General features: G+C 51.5%; 1 protein-coding gene across 6 annotated transcripts in view; it reads left to right on the top strand.

Moving 5' to 3' along the window:
* The first annotated feature begins 81 nt into the window (after positions 1-81).
* The window catches only part of C19H19orf44 (chromosome 19 C19orf44 homolog), a 23,960-nt gene continuing 6,159 nt past the window's right edge, over positions 82-17,882 (top strand). For 2 of the 6 annotated variants that reach the window (XM_050769544.1, XM_050769542.1), the window contains exons 1-7: positions 82-146; positions 1,612-2,371; positions 3,980-4,295; positions 8,302-8,375; positions 12,037-12,526; positions 15,637-15,732; positions 17,418-17,584. In XM_050769544.1, the coding sequence (XP_050625501.1) occupies positions 1,613-2,371; positions 3,980-4,295; positions 8,302-8,375; positions 12,037-12,526; positions 15,637-15,732; positions 17,418-17,584 (1,902 nt within the window). In that variant the 5' untranslated portion in view covers positions 82-146; position 1,612. Of the gene's footprint in view, positions 160-1,611; positions 2,372-3,979; positions 4,296-8,301; positions 8,376-12,036; positions 12,527-15,632; positions 15,900-17,417; positions 17,585-17,882 lie in introns of those variants that run through there. The other 4 variants (XM_050769545.1, XM_050769543.1, XM_050769547.1 and 1 more) reach the window with 4 other exon arrangements.

Here is a 17,882-nt window from a genome sequence, read left to right as displayed (position 1 = left end):
TTGTGATTCGGGACGCCATTGGTCTGCGGGACGCGGTGCTTGCCGGGAGATGTAGTCTCTTCTGCTCTGGCTCTGTTGCTCAGGGCAACCGGTCCCTCAGGCCTGAATGTGGCGGCTGCCTCTGCGAATGGACGGCGTTGGAGGAGGTCAGCAGCGCTGGTGGGGAGGTGACCTGGCTGGGCGTCCGGGCTCGCGAGGGGGATACGGGGAAATGGGGCCTTCTCCGTGGCTGAGCTGGTTGGGCAGCTGCAGGATGGTCCCGCGCCTCAGTCTCCCTGCCTGGAGTCTATTGGAGCGTGGTCCTGGGCGGGTCGCTTCATAGCTGGGGAGAAGAGCAGGATGGTCTGAGGGGCGCCAGGGTTTTCAAATTTTGGTTTGTTGGTTTTTAACGACTTTGTTGAGCCTTTATTTACATACCATAGTGTTCGCCACTTTTAAGCTGACGACTCCGTTATTTTTAGTAAATCTACAAAGCTGTGAAGTCGTCGCCATCATCCAGTTCATCCAGCTTTAGAACTTCGCGTCAGGCGGGGTGTGGTGGCTCACGCCTGGAATCCCAGCACTTTGGGAGGCAAAGGCGGGAGGATCACTTGAGGCCAGGAGATCCAGACCAGCCTGGGCAACATGGCGACACCCCATCTCTCAAAAAGATAAAAATAAAAAATTAGCCAGGTGTAGTGGCTCGCGTCTACAGTCCTAGCTACTCGGGATGTTGAGGCGGGAGCAGGATTGCTTGTGTCTGGAAGGTCAAAGCTGCTGTGAGCTGTGATCATGCCACTGCACTCTGGCTAATTTTTTGTATTTTTAGTAGAGATGGGGTTTCACCATGTTTGCTACATTGATCTCGAGCTCCTGACCTCACGTGATCTGCCAGCCTTGGCCTCCCAAAGTGCTGGGATTATAGGCGTGAGCCACAGCACCGGCCTGATCTGCTTTCTGAGTTTATTGGTTTGCATTTTCTTGACAGTTCTTACAGATGAAATGATAGGGTGTGTGGAGTTTAGTGTCTGGCTCCTTTTTTTAAATTTTTTTTTGAGACAGAGTTGCACTCTGTCACCCAGGCTGGAGTGCAATGGCGTGATCTCAGCTCACTGCAAACTCCTCCTCCCACGTTCAAGCAATTCTCCTGCCTCAGCGTCCTGAGTAGCTGGGATTACAGGCGCACGCCACCATGCCCCGCTAATTTTTGTATTTTTAGTAGAGACGGGGTTTCACCATGTGGGTCAGGCTGGTCTCGAACTCCTGACATCGTGATGCACCTGCCTCGGTCTCCCAAAGTGCTGGGATTACAGGCGTGAGCCACCGGGCCCGGCTTGGCTACTTTCCCTTCATATGATGTATTTGAGATTCCTGCATGCTATTATATTAGTATTTGTTTTTTAAATTGCTGAACAGTATTCCACTGTATGGATGGACCATAGTTTGTAATCCATTCACTAATTAATGGATAGTTACATTGTTTCAGCATGTTAGCCAGGATGGTCTCAATCTCCTGACCTCATGATCCACCCGCCTGGGCCTCCCAAAATGCTGGGATTATAGGCATGAGCCACAGCGCCCGGCCCAAACAGCAGGTACTCTTATGCAAAATTGTCTCCCCTTCCCCCACAGAATGGCTTCTGCAAGGAAAGCCAGCTGTCCCATACGCGATGTTTTTGGTGACTTCAGTGACACTTCCTTAGAAGATTCAACAATGGAAGAAATCAGAAACTTCCAGATCAGTAGAAATCTTACCAAAATAGCACCTGGTCATAGCAGATTTCTAAAAAGAAACCAAACTCTAGGTGAGAAACACTTACTCCTAAAAGAGAACCCTGTACTGGGGAGTGGACCCAGCCTTGCCTCAAGTAGACCGCCCACCACTGACTCCAGGATCCGAGCCAATGCCGCACTCAGGAAGCTGGCCCAGCTGGAAACCCGGATCATGAATCGGAAGCTGCAGAGGAATTTGTCTGACACAGAATCTGACTCAACGACCACCAATGCCAGTCTTCCAAAGAGAGCTGACAGAATCCTCTCCGGGGGTGCAATCGAACTTGCGTCCCAGAACACAGACAAAACTTCCCAGAATCAAGCCCGTGAACTTCCTGTCACCGAAAATAATGCACAGAACCCAAAGGTTAGTAGGTTTCTAAAGAAGAAACAACCATCTGTTGAAAACATATCCCCTGAAGCACCTGTTGGGAAAGAGAGGACTTTGCAAACCCCCAAACAGAAAGAACCTGCTAGAACATTTGATTCTCCAGACAGTGACGAAGAAGAAATGAAAGTATTGCTAGGAAGCTTGATGGACTCTTCTAGAGAAAAAAAGACGAGTCAAGGCTTCAGCAGTGTTAACGTCAGTGAGGAAGAAGAAAGAAAACTATTTTCGGTAAGTTTTTTTTTTTTGGTAAATTTATTTTTATTTATTTAATTTAATTTAAATTTTTTTTTTTTTTTTTTTGAGACGGAGTTTTGCTCTTGTTGCCCAGGCTGGAGTGCAATGGCGCAACCTCTGCTCACCACAACCTCCGCCTCCCGGATTCAAGCGATTCTCCTGCCTCAGCCTCCCAAGTAGCTGGAATTATAGGCATGCGCCACCACGCCCTGCTAATTTTGTATGCTTAGTAGGGATGTGGGTTCTTCATGTTGGTCAGGCTGGTGTCGAACTTCTGACCTCAGGTGATCTGCCCGCCTTGGCCTCCCAAAGTGCTGGGATTACAGGCGTGAGGCACCATACCCAGCTTTTTTTTTTTTTTGAGACAGGTTCTTGCTCTGTCACGCAGGCTGGAGGGTGCAGTGGTGCAATCTCAGCTCACTGCAACCTCTGCCTCCCAGGCTCTAGTGATCCTCCCACCTCTGCCTTTCAAGTAGCTGCGATGCTTTGTCACCAGGCTGGAGTGCAGTGGCCCGATCTCGGCTCACTGCAACTTCTGCCTCCCTGGTTCAAGCAATTCTTCTGCCTCAGCCTCCCGAGTAGCTGGGATTACAGGTGCACGCCACCACACCCGGCTAATTTTTGTATTTTTAGTAGAGATGAGGTTTCACCATGTTGGCCACGATGGTCTCGATCTCTTGACATCATGATCTGCCCTCCTCAGCCTCCCAAACTGCGGGGATTACAGGCGTGAGCCACCACGCCCAGCCTTGCGGAATATTTTCTACTCCCAACATTATCTTACCTAAATATTGTACCGTGACTTTCAGAAATGAAGAGAGAAAGGGGATGCAGTAAGAGAAAAATGTGATACCTGCGGTGTTGGTCTCATGCTCCCCGCTAATTGCACTGTCTGTCGAACCATAAGAACTTAGGTATCGGCCAGATATGGTGGCTCACACCTGTAATCCCAGGGCTTTGGGAAGCTTAGGTGGGTAGATGCTTCAGCTGTGGTCAAGGCCAGTCTGGGCAACATGGCAAAACCTATTCCTACAGAAAAAAAAAAAAAAAAAAAAAAAAAATTGCCAGGTGTGGTGGTCCATGCTTGTAGTCCTAGCTGCTTGGAAGGCTGAGGTGAGAGGATCGCTTGAGCCCAGGATGTCGAGGCTGCAGTGAGCTATGATTGAGCCACTGCCCTCCAGCCTGGGCAACAGAGTGAGACCCTGTCTGAAAAAACAAACAAACAAACAAACAAACCCCACAAAAACCTTAGTTGTCGTAAGTTTGTTAATTTCAAGTGTTTTTTTTTTTTTTTTTTGAGACGGAGTCTCGCTCTGTCGCCCAGGCTGGAGTGCAGTGGCTGGATCTCAGCTCACTGCAAGCTCCGCCTCCCGGGTTCACGCCATTCTCCTGCCTCAGCCTCCCGAGTAGCTGGGACTACAGGCGCCCGCCACCGCGCCCGGCTAGTTTTTTGTATTTCTTAGTAGAGACGGGGTTTCACCGTGTTAGCCAGGATGGTCTCGATCTCCTGACCTCGTGATCCGCCCGTCTCGGCCTCCCAAAGTGCTGGGATTACAGGCTTGAGCTACCGCGCCCGGCCTAATTTCAAGTGTTTTATATCAGGTCCCATCTCAGCCGAGAGCATTTACTGTGCCCAGTGTGGAACTCTCCAGCGCAAAGCCGTCTCAGACATCACACCTGCCAACCTCCCTGGCAGCAGAGAGAACCGTTCACAGCGCTCACTCAAGAGCAGACTCCCCACAGAGTCACGTGTCCGGTGACACCACCTCGCACACGCCGTCAGTTTCCATCACAGGCGCCTTTTCAAAATCAGCGTCTTTAAGAATGGGGCATGTCAAGCTTGCGTCCTCCCCTGGAAGGAGTGAGGCGGAGCCTGGGGATGAGCCGGTCTCAGAAGGTGCTGATAACAGCCTCGACGGTAATCCCGGTCCCGGTGCAAAGCCAGTACCTTGGGCAGGAAGGGTGGGGCCACCTTTAGAGCCCCCGATGCAGTGGTCACGGGGCATTGCCACAGGCAGGGTATTTGGAGTCACATCACACACTCAGCTTTCCAACTTTCTTGTCTGGTTGAGGGGCCAAGTCAGATTTTTGTGCTATCTTTATTTATTTATTTATTTAATTCTCAGACAGGGTCTTGCTCTGTTGCTCAGGCTGGAATGCAGTGGGCATGATCATGGGTCACTACAGCCTCTACCTCCCAGGCTCAAGCAATCCGCCTGCCTCAGCCTCCTGACCAGCTAGGACCACCGGCGTGTGCCACCACACTGGGCTAATTTTTGTATTCTGTGGACACCAGGTTTCACGGTGTTGTCCAGGCTGATCTTGAACTCCTGGCCTCAGGTGATCTGCCTGCCTTGGCCTCCCAAAATGCTGTGATTACAAGTGTGAACCACCACACCTGGCTTACCAGCTCATCTCTGGAGTCAATTTAAACCTGTTGGAAGCTGTTGGAGGCTAGGCCTCGTGGCTCATGCCTGCAATCCCAGTGCTTTGGAAAGCTTAGGCAGGAGGAGTTTGAGACCAGCCTGGGCAACGTGGTGAAACCCTGTCTTTACAAAAAATACAAAAATTAACTGGGTGTGGTTGTGCACACCTGTAGTCCCAGCTACGCGGGAGGCTGTGGCAGGAGGATCGTTTGAGCCGGAGAATTGGAGCCTGCCTGGGAATTGGAGGCTGCCGTGAGCTGTGAACACACGACTGTGCTCCAGCCTGGGTGACAGAGCAAGACTCCATCTCTAAAAAAAAACTTTTTTAAACCCAAAAACCTGTTGGAACACCAGAATCTCCACAGAGAACCCCATACTCCTGGGTGCCGGCACACGCTTGGTTCAGACACTGGCCTCCACCCTAAGGTTCTGCAGTGCCTTTCACTTGCTGTACTACATATATATATAAAATTTAGAACTCTTTTTTTCAGAACTCACAGTCTATTAACTTGCTGTAAATGACAACATAGGATGCTTTGGGGTCATGTCTCAGGTCTGCCCCTGCTCCACAGTCTTCCCCCGTTTCCCCCCAGCTGGCTGGGTGCCCTGCCACCTCCCACCCCTTACACCACATGCGTACTTCTCAGCAACTTCCAACAGTGCACTCTGATCAGCTGCTAATCTGTCTGGACCAGGGGCTAGTAGGCCTATTTTCTGTCTTTTTTTTTTTTTTTGAGATAGGGTCTCGTTCCGTCACCCAGGCTGGAGTGCAGTGGCGCTATCTTGGCTCACTGTAATCTCCGCCTCCCAGGTTCAAGCGATGCTCCTGCCTCAGCCTCCCGAGTAGCTGGGACTACAGGTGCGCACCACCACGCCTGGCTAATTCTTTGTATTTTTAGTAGAGACGGGGTTTCACCATGTTGGTCAGGCTGGTCTTGAAATCCTGACCTCGTGATCTGCCTGCCTCGGCCTCTCAAAGTGCTGGGATTATAGGTGTGAGCCGCGGCACCTGGCCCTGTCTTCTGTTTTGTTTTTTTTTTTTTTGACAGAGTTTTGCTCTTGTTGCCCAGGCTGGAGTGCAATGGCATATCTTGGCTCCCTGCAACCTCCGCCTCCTGGATTCAAGCAGTTCTCCTGCCTCAGCCTCCTGAGTAGCTGGGATTACAGGCGCCCGCCACTGCACCCGGCTAATTTTTCTATTTTTAGTAGAGATGGGATTTCAACACGTTGGCCAGGTTGGTCTTCAACTCCTGACCTCAGGTGATCCGCCCGCCTTGGCCTCCCAAAGTGCTGGGATTACAGGCGTGAGCCACTGCACCCAGACTGTCTTCTGTCTTTATAAAGCTTTCTCAGAAGGCAGCCACGCTCCTTCCTTTACACATTGTCTGTGGCTGCTTTCACACTGTGATAGTGGAGCTGAGTAGTCACAACAGATAGTCTATCCCCAAAAGCTGGAAATTTCCCAGCTAGCCTTTTATTTTGTATCATTGTTATTATTATTATTTATTATGATTGTTATTTTTGAGATGGAGCCTTGCTCTGTCACCCAGACTAGAGTGCAGTGGCGTGATCTTCGCTCACTGCAACCTCCGACTCCAGGTTCAAGCGATTCTCCTGCCTCAGCCTCCTGAGTGGCTTGGACTACAGGTGCGCACCACCAAACTTGTCTAATTTTTATATATTTTTTTGAGACGGAGTCTCGCTCTGCTGCCCAGGCTGGAGTGCAGTGGCCGGATCTCAGCTCACTGCAAGCTCTGCCTCCCGGGTTCACGCTATTCTCCTGCCTCAGCCTCCCGAGTAGCTGAGATTACAGGCGCCGCCACCTCACCCGGCTAGTTTTTTGTAGTTTTTTTTTTTTTTTTGAGACGGAGTCTCGCTCTGTCGCCCAGACTGGAGTGCAGTGGCGCGATCTCGGCTCACTGCAAGCTCCGCCTCCCGGGTTCACGCCATTCTCCTGCCTCAGCCTCCGGAGTAGCTGGGACTACAGGCGCCCGCCACCACGCCCGGCTAATTTCTTTTTGTATTTTTAGTAGAGACGGGGTTTCACCGTGTTAGCCAGGATGGTCTCGATCTCCTGACCTCGTGATCCGCCCGCCTCGGCCTCCCAAAGTGCTGGGATTACAGGCTTGAGCCACCGAGCCCGGCCTTTTTGTAGTTTTTAGTAGAGACGGGGTTTCACCGTGTTAGCCAGGATGGTCTCTATCTCCTGACCTCGAGATCCACCCGTCTCGGCCTCCCAAAGTGCTGGGATTACAGGCTTGAGCCACCACGCCCGGCCAATTTTTGTATTTTTAATAGAGACCAGGTTTCACCATGTCGGCCAGGCTGGTGTTGAACTCTTGGCCTCAGTTGATCCGCCTATCTCTGCCTCCCAAAGTGTGGGATTACAGGCGTGAGCCACCATGCCCGATGATGAGGATGATGATGATGATGATGATGATGATTTTTTGAGACAGAGTCTTGCTCTGTTGCCTAGGCTGGAGTGCAGTGGCGTGATCTCGGCTCACTGCAAGCTCTGCCTCCTGAGTTCACACCATTCTCCTGCCTCAGCCTCCCGAGTAGCTGGGACTACAGGCACCCGCCACCACGCCCAGCTAATTTTTTTGTATTTTTAGTAGAGACGGGGTTTCACCGTGTTAGCCAGGATGGTCTTGATCCCCTGACCTCGTGATCCACCCGCCTCGGCCTCCCAAAGTGCTGGGAGTACAGGTGTGAGGCAACGCGCCGGGCGGATTATTATTATTTTTTAGAGACAGGGTCTCTCTATGCTCCAGGCTGGAGTGCGGTGGTGTGATCATTGTTCACTGCAGCTTTGAACTCCTGGTCTCAAGAGATTTTCTGACCTCAGCCTCCTGAGTAGCTGGGGCTACAGGTGCATGTCACCATGCCAGGGTAATGTTTTAATTTTTTTGTAGAGATGGGGTCTCACTATGTTGCCCAGGCTGGTCTCAAACTCTTGGGCTCAAGCGATCATTGTGCTTCAGCCTCCCAAAATGCTGTGATTATAGGTGTGAACCACTGCCCTGCCTTGTCCTATGGAGAAAAGGTGTGTGGACCCTTGGGCTGGTTTTTTGAGGACAGGGACTGCATGTCTTCATATCTTTCTAAACATTTGTGGGATATTAGGCCGGCCGCGCTCACACCTGTAATCCCAGCACTTTGGGAGGCCGAGGCAGGCAAATCACTTGAGGCCAGGAATTTGAGACCAGCCTGGCCAATTGGTGAAATCCTGTCTGTACTAAATATAGAAAAATTAGCTGGGCAAGGTGTCAGGCACCTGTAATCCCAGCCACCCAGGAGGCTGAGGTGAGAGAATCACTTGAACTTGGGAGATGGAGGTTGTGGTGAGCCAAGATCGTGCCACTGCACTCCAGCCTGGGTGACAGAGTGAGACTCTATCTCAAAAAAGAAAAAAGAAAGAAATTTGTAAGATTTAAAAATAATTATGGAGTAAATAAAGAAGTAAATTCAAATGCTATACTAATTCTTTAATTACAGAGTTTAGAATAAATATTTTATCGCTTGGCGATCTGTCTCCAGCTGTCAGTGAGAACTCCGATTTGGAACAGGAAGTAAGTACAACAAAGTCATTTTTCATTGTCGATTGTTTTTGGCTTTAAAATTTTTTTAAAAAAATTTTTAAAAATTTAAAAATTGGGGAAGGATTCACTTTGTTGCCCAGGCCGTCCTCAAACTGGGCTCAAGCAATCCTCCCTACTCGGCCTCCCAAAGTGCTGGGATTACAGGTGTGAGCGACCATGCCTGGCCCAATGTCGATTCTTATGTGGAAAAGCAAGTCATGTTTCATTTAGGCCTATAGTTTCCAACTCTGCCCCCCAGGGGACATTGGCAATGTCTGGTGACGTTTTGGCTGTCATGACTGGGGGTGGGTGACAGGTGCAACTGGTATTGTGAGTGGGTGGAGGCCAGGAACCCTGCTCCATATTCTCCATATTATGGAATGCACTGGGTGACCTCCAACTGCAAAGAATGCTGTGGCCCCTGATGTCAAGAGTGCAGTAGGTGAGCGACCCTGATTTAGGTGCTAACAGGATGAAGCCACCTTGGTTAGCCGGTGATTAAAGCACATCCCACCTAAGCCGCCCATGACAACATCTGCGCGGAGGCAGCACTTTACCCGCTGTATCCAGTCACACTCCCTGTTGTGATTTTTGTGCTGGTGGCCACCGGCACTATCAGATACATGTGTTGTGATGCATAGTGATGACATTTTAATTTAAAAATTTTTATTATTATTATTATTTTTTATTTTAAACTTTTTTTTTTTTTTTTTTTGAGAAAGTCTCGCTCTTATCTCCCAGGTTTGAGTGCAATGGCTCGATCTCAGCTCACTGCAACCTCCGCCTCCCAGGTTCAAATGATTCTCCTGCTTCTGCCTCCCAAGTAGCTGGGATTAAGTCGCCTGCCACCATGCCTGGCTAATTTTTGTATATTTTAGTAGAGCTGGAGTTTCACCATGTTGGCCAGGCTGGTTTCGAACTCCTGACCGCGAGTGATCCGCCCACCTTGGCCTCCCAAAGTGCTGGGATTACAGGTGGGAGCCACTGCACCTGGCCTATTATTATTATTATTATTACTATTTTTTGAGACCAGAGTCTCGCTCTGTCGCCCAGGCTGGAGTGCAGTGGCGCAATCTCAACTGACCGCAAGCTCCGCCTCCCGGGTTCACACCATTCTCCTGCCTCAGCCTCCTGAGTAGCTGGGACTACAGGCACCCGCCACCATGCCTGGATAATTTTTTAACTATTTTTAGTAGAGACGGGGTTTCACCGTGTCAGGATGGTCTCGATCTCCTGACCTCATGATCCGCCTGCCTCGGTCTCCCAGAGTGCTGGGATTACAGGCATGAGCCACCACCCCCGGCCTTATTATTATTTTTTTGAGATGGAGTCTCACTCTGTTGCCCAGGCTGGGACTACAGTGGCACAGTCTCAGCTCACTGCAACCTCCACCTCCTGGGTTCAAGCAATTTTCATGCCTCAGCCTCCTGAGTAGCTGAGATTACAGGCACCCGTCACCATACCCCACTAATTTTTGTATTTTTAGTGGAGATGGTTTCACCATGTTGGCCAGGCTGGTCTCAAACTCCTGACCTCAGGTGATTCACCCACCTCAGCTTCCCAAAGTGCTGAGATTACAGGCATGTGCCACCCTGCCTAGCCCAATTTATTTATTTTTGAGACAGGTCTCAATCTGTCATTCAGACTGGAATGCAGTTGGGGGATCATGGCTCACTTCATCCTCAATGTCCTAGGCTCAAGCAGTCCTCCTACCCAGCCTTCTGAGTAGCTGAGACTACAGGCATGCACCCATGCCTGGCTAATTTTTTATTTTTTGTAGAGATAGAGACCGGCTAGGTTGTCCAGGCTGGTCTTGAACTCCTAGCTTCAAGCATTCCTCCTGCCTCAGCCTTTCAAAGTGCTGAGATTGCAAGTGTAAGCCATTGCCCCCAGGCATGATGAAACTTAATTTTTAAATTATTTTTTTCTTTTCTTTTTTTTTTTTTGAGACGGTGTCTCGCTTTGTCGCCCAGGCTGGAATACAGTGGCGCGATCTCACTGCAAGCTCCGCCTCCCGGGTTCACGCCATTCTCCTGCCTCAGCCTCCCGTGTAGCTTGGACTGCAGGTGCCTGCCACTGCGCCCGGCTGATTTTTTGTATTTTTAGTAGAGACGGGGTTTCACTGTGTTAGCCAGGATGGTCTCGATCTCCTGACCTCGTGATCTGCCCGCCTCGGCCTCCCAAAGTGCTGGGATTACAGGCATGAGCCACCGCGCCCAGCCTAATTATTTTTATTTATTTATTTATTTATTTTTTTTGAGACGGAGTCTCACTCTGTCACCCAGGCTGGAGTGCAGTGGCCGGATCTCAGCTCACTGCAAACTCCGCCTCCTGGGGTTACGCCATTCTCCTGCCTCAGCCTCCTGAGTAGCTGGGACTACAGGCGCCCGCCACCGCGCCCGGCTAGTTTTTTGTATTTTTTAGTAGAGACGGGGTTTCACCGTGTTAGCCAGGATGGTCTCGATCTTCTGACCTCATGATCCGCCCGTCTCGGCCTCCCAAAGTGCTGGGATTACAGGCTTGAGCCACTGCGCCCGGCCTATTTTTTTTCTTATAGAGATAGAGTCTTGCTATGTTGCACAGGCAGGTCTTGAACTCCTGAGCTCAAAGGATCCTACTGCCTCAGCCACCTAACATTTCATCGGTCTATGATGAAATGTTTTTTTTTTTTGAGCTGGAGTTTCACTCTTGTTGCCCAGGCTGGAGTGCAATGACGTGATCTCGGCTCACCACAACCTCTGCCTCCTGGGTTCAAGTGATTCTTCTGCCTCAGCCTCCCGAGTAGCTGGGATTACAGACATGTGCCACCACGCCTGGCTCATTTTGTATTTTTGGTAGAGATGGGGTTTCTCCATGTTGGTCAGGCTGGTTTCAAACTCCCGACCTCAGGTGATCTGCCCGCCTTGGCCTCCCAAAGTGCTGGGATTACAGGCATGAGCCACTGTGCCTGGCCGAAACTTAATGTTTTAATTTTAATTTTTTTTTCTTATAGAGATAGGGTCTTCCTATGTTGCCCAGGCAGGTCTTGAACTCCTGAGCTCAAAGGATCCTACCGCCTCAGCCACCTAAAGTCCTTAAGTCCATGATGAAATGTTAAATGCCATCCATGTGCCACCTAAGCATGCGTCACCCCATCAGGCTTCCCAGCCCCATAGGCATCCCGTGCTGAAGACGCCACAGTTCTGTTTAGAATACTCCATGCCCACACCTGATGAGGAGCTGGTATGTCCCCCTTGCCTGCGGGAGTGCCGGAGGTCCCCAGCTCCTAGGAGTACGGTGTTCCTAGCATGTTGATCTTTCCAAAACACTTCTAGCTGGGCGCAGTGGCTCACACCTGTAATCCCAGCATTTTGGGAGGCTGAGGCGGGCAGATCACAAGGTCAGGAGATCGAGACCATCCTGGCTAACATGGTGAAACCCCGTCTCTACTAAAAATACAAAAAACTAGCCGGGCGTGGTGGTAGGCACCTGTAGTCCCAGCTACTGGAGAGGCTGAGGCAGGAGAATGGCATGAATTCAGGAGGCGGAGCTTGCAGTGAGCCGAGATCGCGCCACTGCACTCCAGCCTGGGGGACACAGTGAGACTCCGTCTCAAAAAAAAAAAAAAAAAAAAAACTCGCTTCCCAGCCACTTCTGCCATTCCTCATTTTAGGAGGAAAGTGCTCAGAGAGAGAAAACGGCTGGCAAAATCTTCAGAGCCGAGGTGTCTGCTGGGCCGGATGCCCCCAGGCAGGCCCAGGCGAGGAGCTGGGCATCACAGGGAAAGGCCGCCTCTGCAGAGGGGGATGAGAGCGAGGTCTCGGAGCATCTCAGTGCCAGCTCGGCCTCTGCCATCCAGCAGGACAGCATTTCCAGCATGCAGCCACCATCTGAAGCCCCCATGGTGAACACAGTCAGCTCAGCTTATTCTGAGGATTTTGAAAACTCTCCAAGTCTGACGGCATCTGAGCCAACGGCCCGTTCCAAGGAGTCTCTTGACAGAACACTGGACGCTCTGTCTGAATCCTCTTCAAGTGCGAAGACAGACTTTCCACAAACAGCCGAGGCTAGGAAAAAGTCGGGCAGGCACGTGACAAGGGTGCTTGTGAAGGACACAGCTGTGCAGACCCCGGACCCCACCTTCACCTACGAGTGGACCAAAGGTAAGCACTGGGGCCCGCGGGGGCCGGGGCAGCCCGGACAGGAGCTCAGCGTGTGGTTTACAGCATCCTGGGAGACACGTGGGAGAGCTCAGGTTCCTGAGATCTGGACTCTTGTTATTAATCACCTGGAGGGGTTGGCCAGGCAAGGTGGCTCACACCTGGAATCCCAGCACTTTGGGAGGCCGAGGCAGGAGGATCACCTGAGGTCAGGAGTTCAAGATCAGTCTGGCCAACATGGGGAAACCCCATCTCTACTAAAAATACAAAAATGAGCTGGCTGTCGTGGTGTGTTCCTGTCATCCCAGCTACTCAGGAAGCTGAGGCATGAGAAGAACCCGGGAGGCAGAGGTTGCACTGAGCTGAGATGATGCCACTGCACTCCAGCCTGGGTGATAGAATGAGACTCTGTCTCAAAAAAAAAAAAAAAAAAAATCACCCAGGGACCTTGGCTCACCATTTCCTCTTCCACGGACGAGGGGCTGCTGCCCTGGTGTGTCCCGATGTCTTCCTAGCCCTGAAGCGTTCAGAAGGATCAGAACCAAGGACTAGGGTAGCAGCTCCCACAGGATGATTCTGTCATGGGGGGCCTCCAGCAGGGTCTGGAGACATTATTGGTTGTGACAACTCGGGGTGGGGAATGCTATTGGCATCTGCTGGGCGGAGGCCAGGGGTGCTATTCCACACCCTGCAGTGCACAGGATGCCTTTGTCCTGGAGAATGAACACCCTGGGTGACTTTCCAGACATGTCTCTCTCTCACTCTGTTTTTAGAGATGGGGTCTTGCTGTGTTGCCCAGGCTGGAGTGCTGTGACCTAGTCACAGCTCATTGCAGCCTCAACCTCCCCAGGCTCAGGTGATCCTCCTACCTCAGCCTCCCGAGTAGTTAGGATGACAAGCATGCACCCCCATGCCTGGCTAATTTTTGTATTTTTTTGTAGAGACAGGGTCTTGCCATATTGCCCAGGCTGGTCTCAAACTCCTGGGCTCAAGCAATCTGTCAGCCTCAGCCTCCCAAAGTGTTGGGATAACAGGCATGAGCCACTGTGCCCGGCCCTGTATCTTTTTTTTTTTTTTGAGATGGAGTCTTGCTCTCTTGCCCAGGCTGGAATGCAGTGGTGCAATCTCGGCTCACTGCAACCTCCGCCTCCCGGGTTCAAGCGATTCTCCTGCCTCAGCCTCCTGAATAGCTGGGATTACAGGTATGCGCCACCATGCCCGGCTAATTTTTATATTTTTAGTAGAGATGGGGTTTCACCGTGCTGGCCAGGCTTGTCTTGAGTTCCTGACCTCGTGATCTGCCTGCCTCAGCCTCTCAAAGTGCTGGGATTACAGGTGTGAGCCACCACACTCAGCCCCCTGTATCATTTTAAAATGTTTTTTGTAGAGACAGGGTCTCCCTATGTTCCCCAGTCTGGTCTTGAACTCCTGGGGTCAAGCGATCCTTCCACCTGCCCATGTTGACCCCGCAAAGTGCTGAGGCTACAGGCGTGAGCCACCATGCCTGGCCTTCAGGCATTTCTTTCATTCCCGGCTTCAGTCTCGGCTCTTGCTGGTAGAAAGGCCCCATTCTTTTAAACATTCCCGTGATGTGATGTGATGTGATGTGATGTGATGTGATGTGATGTGATGTGATGTGATGTGATGTGATGTTATGTTACGTTATGTTACGTTATGTTACGTTATGTTATGAGATGGGGTCTTGCTCTGTTGCCCAGGCTGGAGCGCAGTGGTGCACACGTGGCCCACAGCCTCCTCCCCCTCCCGGGTTTCAGCAGTTCTCCCACCTCAGCCTCCCCAGTAGCTGGGACTAGAGGTGCCTGGCTAATAAACATTCCCTTTCAATCTCTCTTTTCTCATCCATATGGCTCTTGACAAAGTAGACTGGATGTGAAAAATGATGTAATTCCCAGCCTGGCCAATGTGGTGAAACCCCGTCTCTTCTAAAAATACAAAAATTAACCGGGTGTGGCAGCGCACATCTGTAGTCCCAGCTACTCGGGGGGCCGAGGCACAAGAATCACTTGAAACCAGGAGGTGGAGGTTGCAGTGAGCCAAGATCGTGCCATTACACTCCAGCCTGGGCGACAGAGTAAGACTGTCTCAAAAAAAAAAAAAAAAAAAAAAGAAAAGAAAAGCGACGTAATTCTCACTGGATCTATTTGTTTTGATTTGGGGGTTTCACCGAACATCAGCCTGACCGACCCCTCCCCCGAGGAGAGGGGTGACTGGTGTCTGTTTCTCAGGAAGGAAAGTCAGTCACATTGACTGAGTAAAATCACCTGGAGGTGTTAAATGGTATTTTCAACCTGGGATCTGGGCTCAGAATTGTTTGTGTCTGTCTGCGTTTCTGTCCGTATTTTTGGCAATTTAGGGCTGCTTTCCTGAAACACTGGCGAGGCTGTTCTCCTAGACTAGGCCTGACAGGGAAAGGAGAGAGAAAAAACAGCAGCCATAAGCACGCTGGCCTCAGAGCCCAGGGGACACACAAAATCCCAAGGTCAACAGTGACCCTTAGAAGAAAGGCTGGGAAAGCACATTTTCCACTGCTCTCGACTCCAGCCACCGTGAGCTGGAGCCACCACTGCACCCAGCTGGGATGACTGTGCCTTGAGCCAAGAAAACCTAACAGAAAAATGGAGGCAGCCGTGGGAAATATTTGAAAGGGGAAGAGGGTAAAAAAAGCAAAGAAGGGCTGGGCATGGTGGCTCACGCCTGTGATCCCAGCACTTTTGGAGGCTGAGGCAGGAGGATTGCTTGAGCCCAGGAGTTCAAGACCAGCCTGGGCAACATAAGGAGACCCTGTCTCTACAAAAAATTTAAAAATTAGCCAGGCGTGGTGGCGCAGCTGTAGTCCCAGCTACTTGGGAGACAGATGGGAGGATTACGTGAGCCCAGGAGGCTGCAGTGAGCTGTGATCATGCCGCTGTACTCCAGACTGGGCAATAGAGCAAGACCCTGTCTCAAACCAAAAAAAAAATGCAAGGGTGGCGATCACCTTCAGAAAGAGGAAAAAACAAGCTCACGTAGTTTATTCCAGGGTCGTATCTGTGGACCTGAAAGTCATTTCTCTGTGTCCTGTCTGCTTACCCCTCTCTTTGTCCCCGAGATAGTGGCCGGTATGGCAGCCATGGGGCCTGCCCTGGGAGGTGCCTACGTGGACCCGACACCCATCGCCAATCATGTTATCAGCGCGGATGCAATAGAAGGTAACAGCCCGGCTTGGGGGATCCTTCCTGTCACATTTTACAGGACTCATTTCACCTGCAGGTTCACACCCACTCTGGAGGGGTGGCACCCCTTGCATACTGGCTTCCAGGGCTCCATTGGACAGGGATTACCGCAGCCATGGGCACCTGCCATAGGGAGAGAAAAGGTGTGGATGCCTTGAACCTTCTGTCTCTTGCAGAGGGACACCAATGTCCCATAAAACAAGAGGGTGAACAGTGATGCTTGTGTGCCCTGCACCCCAACAAGGCCACTTTTTTTGTTCGTTTTGAGACAGAGTTTTGCTCTGTTGCCCAGGCTGGAGTGCAGTGGCGTGATCTCCACTCACTGTGACCTCCACCTCCCGGGTTCAAGTGATTCTCCTGCCTCAGCCTCCCGAGTAGCTGGGATTACAGGCATGCGCCACCACGCCTGGCTGGTTTTTGTATTTTTAGTAGAGACAGGGTTTCTCCATGTTGGCCAGGCTGGTCTCGAACTCCTGACCTCAAATGATCTGCCCACCTCAGTCTCCCAAAGTTCTGGGATTACAGCCATGAGCCACCCCACCTGGCACAAGGCCACTTTTGTGTGTTCCCCTTGGTGGCATTACATCAATAAGCCATAGTTTATTTCCCGTGAAGACATTTATTGGACTGATACTGAGTTGCACAGCCTGGGTAGACATGCCCCTTGCCTCCTGGGTTGAGTCTGTGTGGCCCTCAGAAGGGCTCCAGTCCAGCCTGAGGCATGAGGAAGGAGCCCCAACAGCCAACTTAGAGAATTTAGTCTCTGCCGAGTCCAGTGGAGCCACCAAAAGCTTATGATACACGTAGGAGTCCATCTGGTACCTACTATTTTTTTCCCTTTTCTTTTTTTTTTTTTTTTTTTTTTTTTTTTTTTGAGACGGAGTCTCGCTCTGTCACCCAGGCTGGAGTGCGGTGGCCAGATCTCAGCTCACTGCAAGCTCCGCCTCCCGGGTTCACGCCATTCTCCTGCCTCAGCCTCCCGAGTAGCTGGGACTACAGGCGCCCGCCACCTCGCCCGGCTAGTTTTTTGTATTTTTTAGTAGAGACGGGGTTTCACCGTGTTAGCCAGGATGGTCTCGATGTCCTGACCTCGTGATCCGCCCGTCTCGGCCTCCCAAAGTGCTGGGATTACAGGTGTGAGCCACCGCGCCCGGCCTTTTTTTCCCTTTTCAATTTTAATTTTTTTTTTTTTTTTGAGGCGGAGTCTTGATCTGTCAACCCAGGCTGGAGTGCAGTGGTGTGATCTTGGCTCACTGCAACCTCAGTCTTCTCGGTTCAAGCAATTCTCCTGCCTCAGCCTCCCAAGTAGCTGGGACTACAGGTGCCTGCCACCACGCCTGGCTAATTTTTTTTGTATTTTTAGCAGAGACCGGGTTTCATTATGTTGTCCAGGCTGGTCTCAAACTCCTGAGCTGGTGATCCGCCTGCCTCGGCCTTCCGAAGTGCTGGGATTACAGGCGTGAGCCACCGTTGCTTAAACCCAGGAGTTGGAGGCTGCAGTGCGCTGTGATGGCACCATTGCACTCCAGCCTGGGTGGCAGAGCAAGACCCTGTCTCCAGAAAAAAAATAGATTTCAGAAGGTAGCCTGGCACCTGAGCGGGGGGGCTGCAGAATTCGTGGGGCCCTGGTGAAGCCACCGAGTGACGCGGAGCTGGGGTAGCCCTGACCGCCTACAGCCCGGCCGTGCTGGCGCTCCATGATGTGCTGAAGCAGCAGCTGAGCCTGACGCAGCAGTTCATCCAGGCCAGCCGGCACCTGCACGCCTCCCTCCTGCGCTCCCTGGACGCCGACTCCTTCCAATACCACACCCTGGAGGAAGCCAAAGAGGTGAGTGCAGCTTCCCACGGGCAGGGGCAGGGCGGTAGGGGAGCGGCAGCTCTCAGATGCCGGCCGAGGGGATGTGGGCAGGGGACTGGGCTCCAGCGCTCAGCCCAGGGCTGCAGGGATGCAGTGGGGCCATCGCCTTCTGTCCCTGTGGAGGGGCCTCATTTCTTTTTCTTTTTTTTTTTTTTTTTGAGACGGAGTCTCGCTCTGTCGCCCAGGCTGGAGTGCAGTGGCCTGATCTCTGCTCACTGCAAGCTCCGCCTCCCAGGTTCACGCCCTTCTCCTGCCTCAGCCTCCCGAG

This window comes from Macaca thibetana, chromosome 19, assembly GCF_024542745.1.
Source record: "Macaca thibetana thibetana isolate TM-01 chromosome 19, ASM2454274v1, whole genome shotgun sequence".
Classification (NCBI taxonomy): Eukaryota; Metazoa; Chordata; class Mammalia; order Primates; family Cercopithecidae; genus Macaca; species Macaca thibetana.
This window is presented reverse-complemented; position numbering and strand designations above follow the sequence as displayed.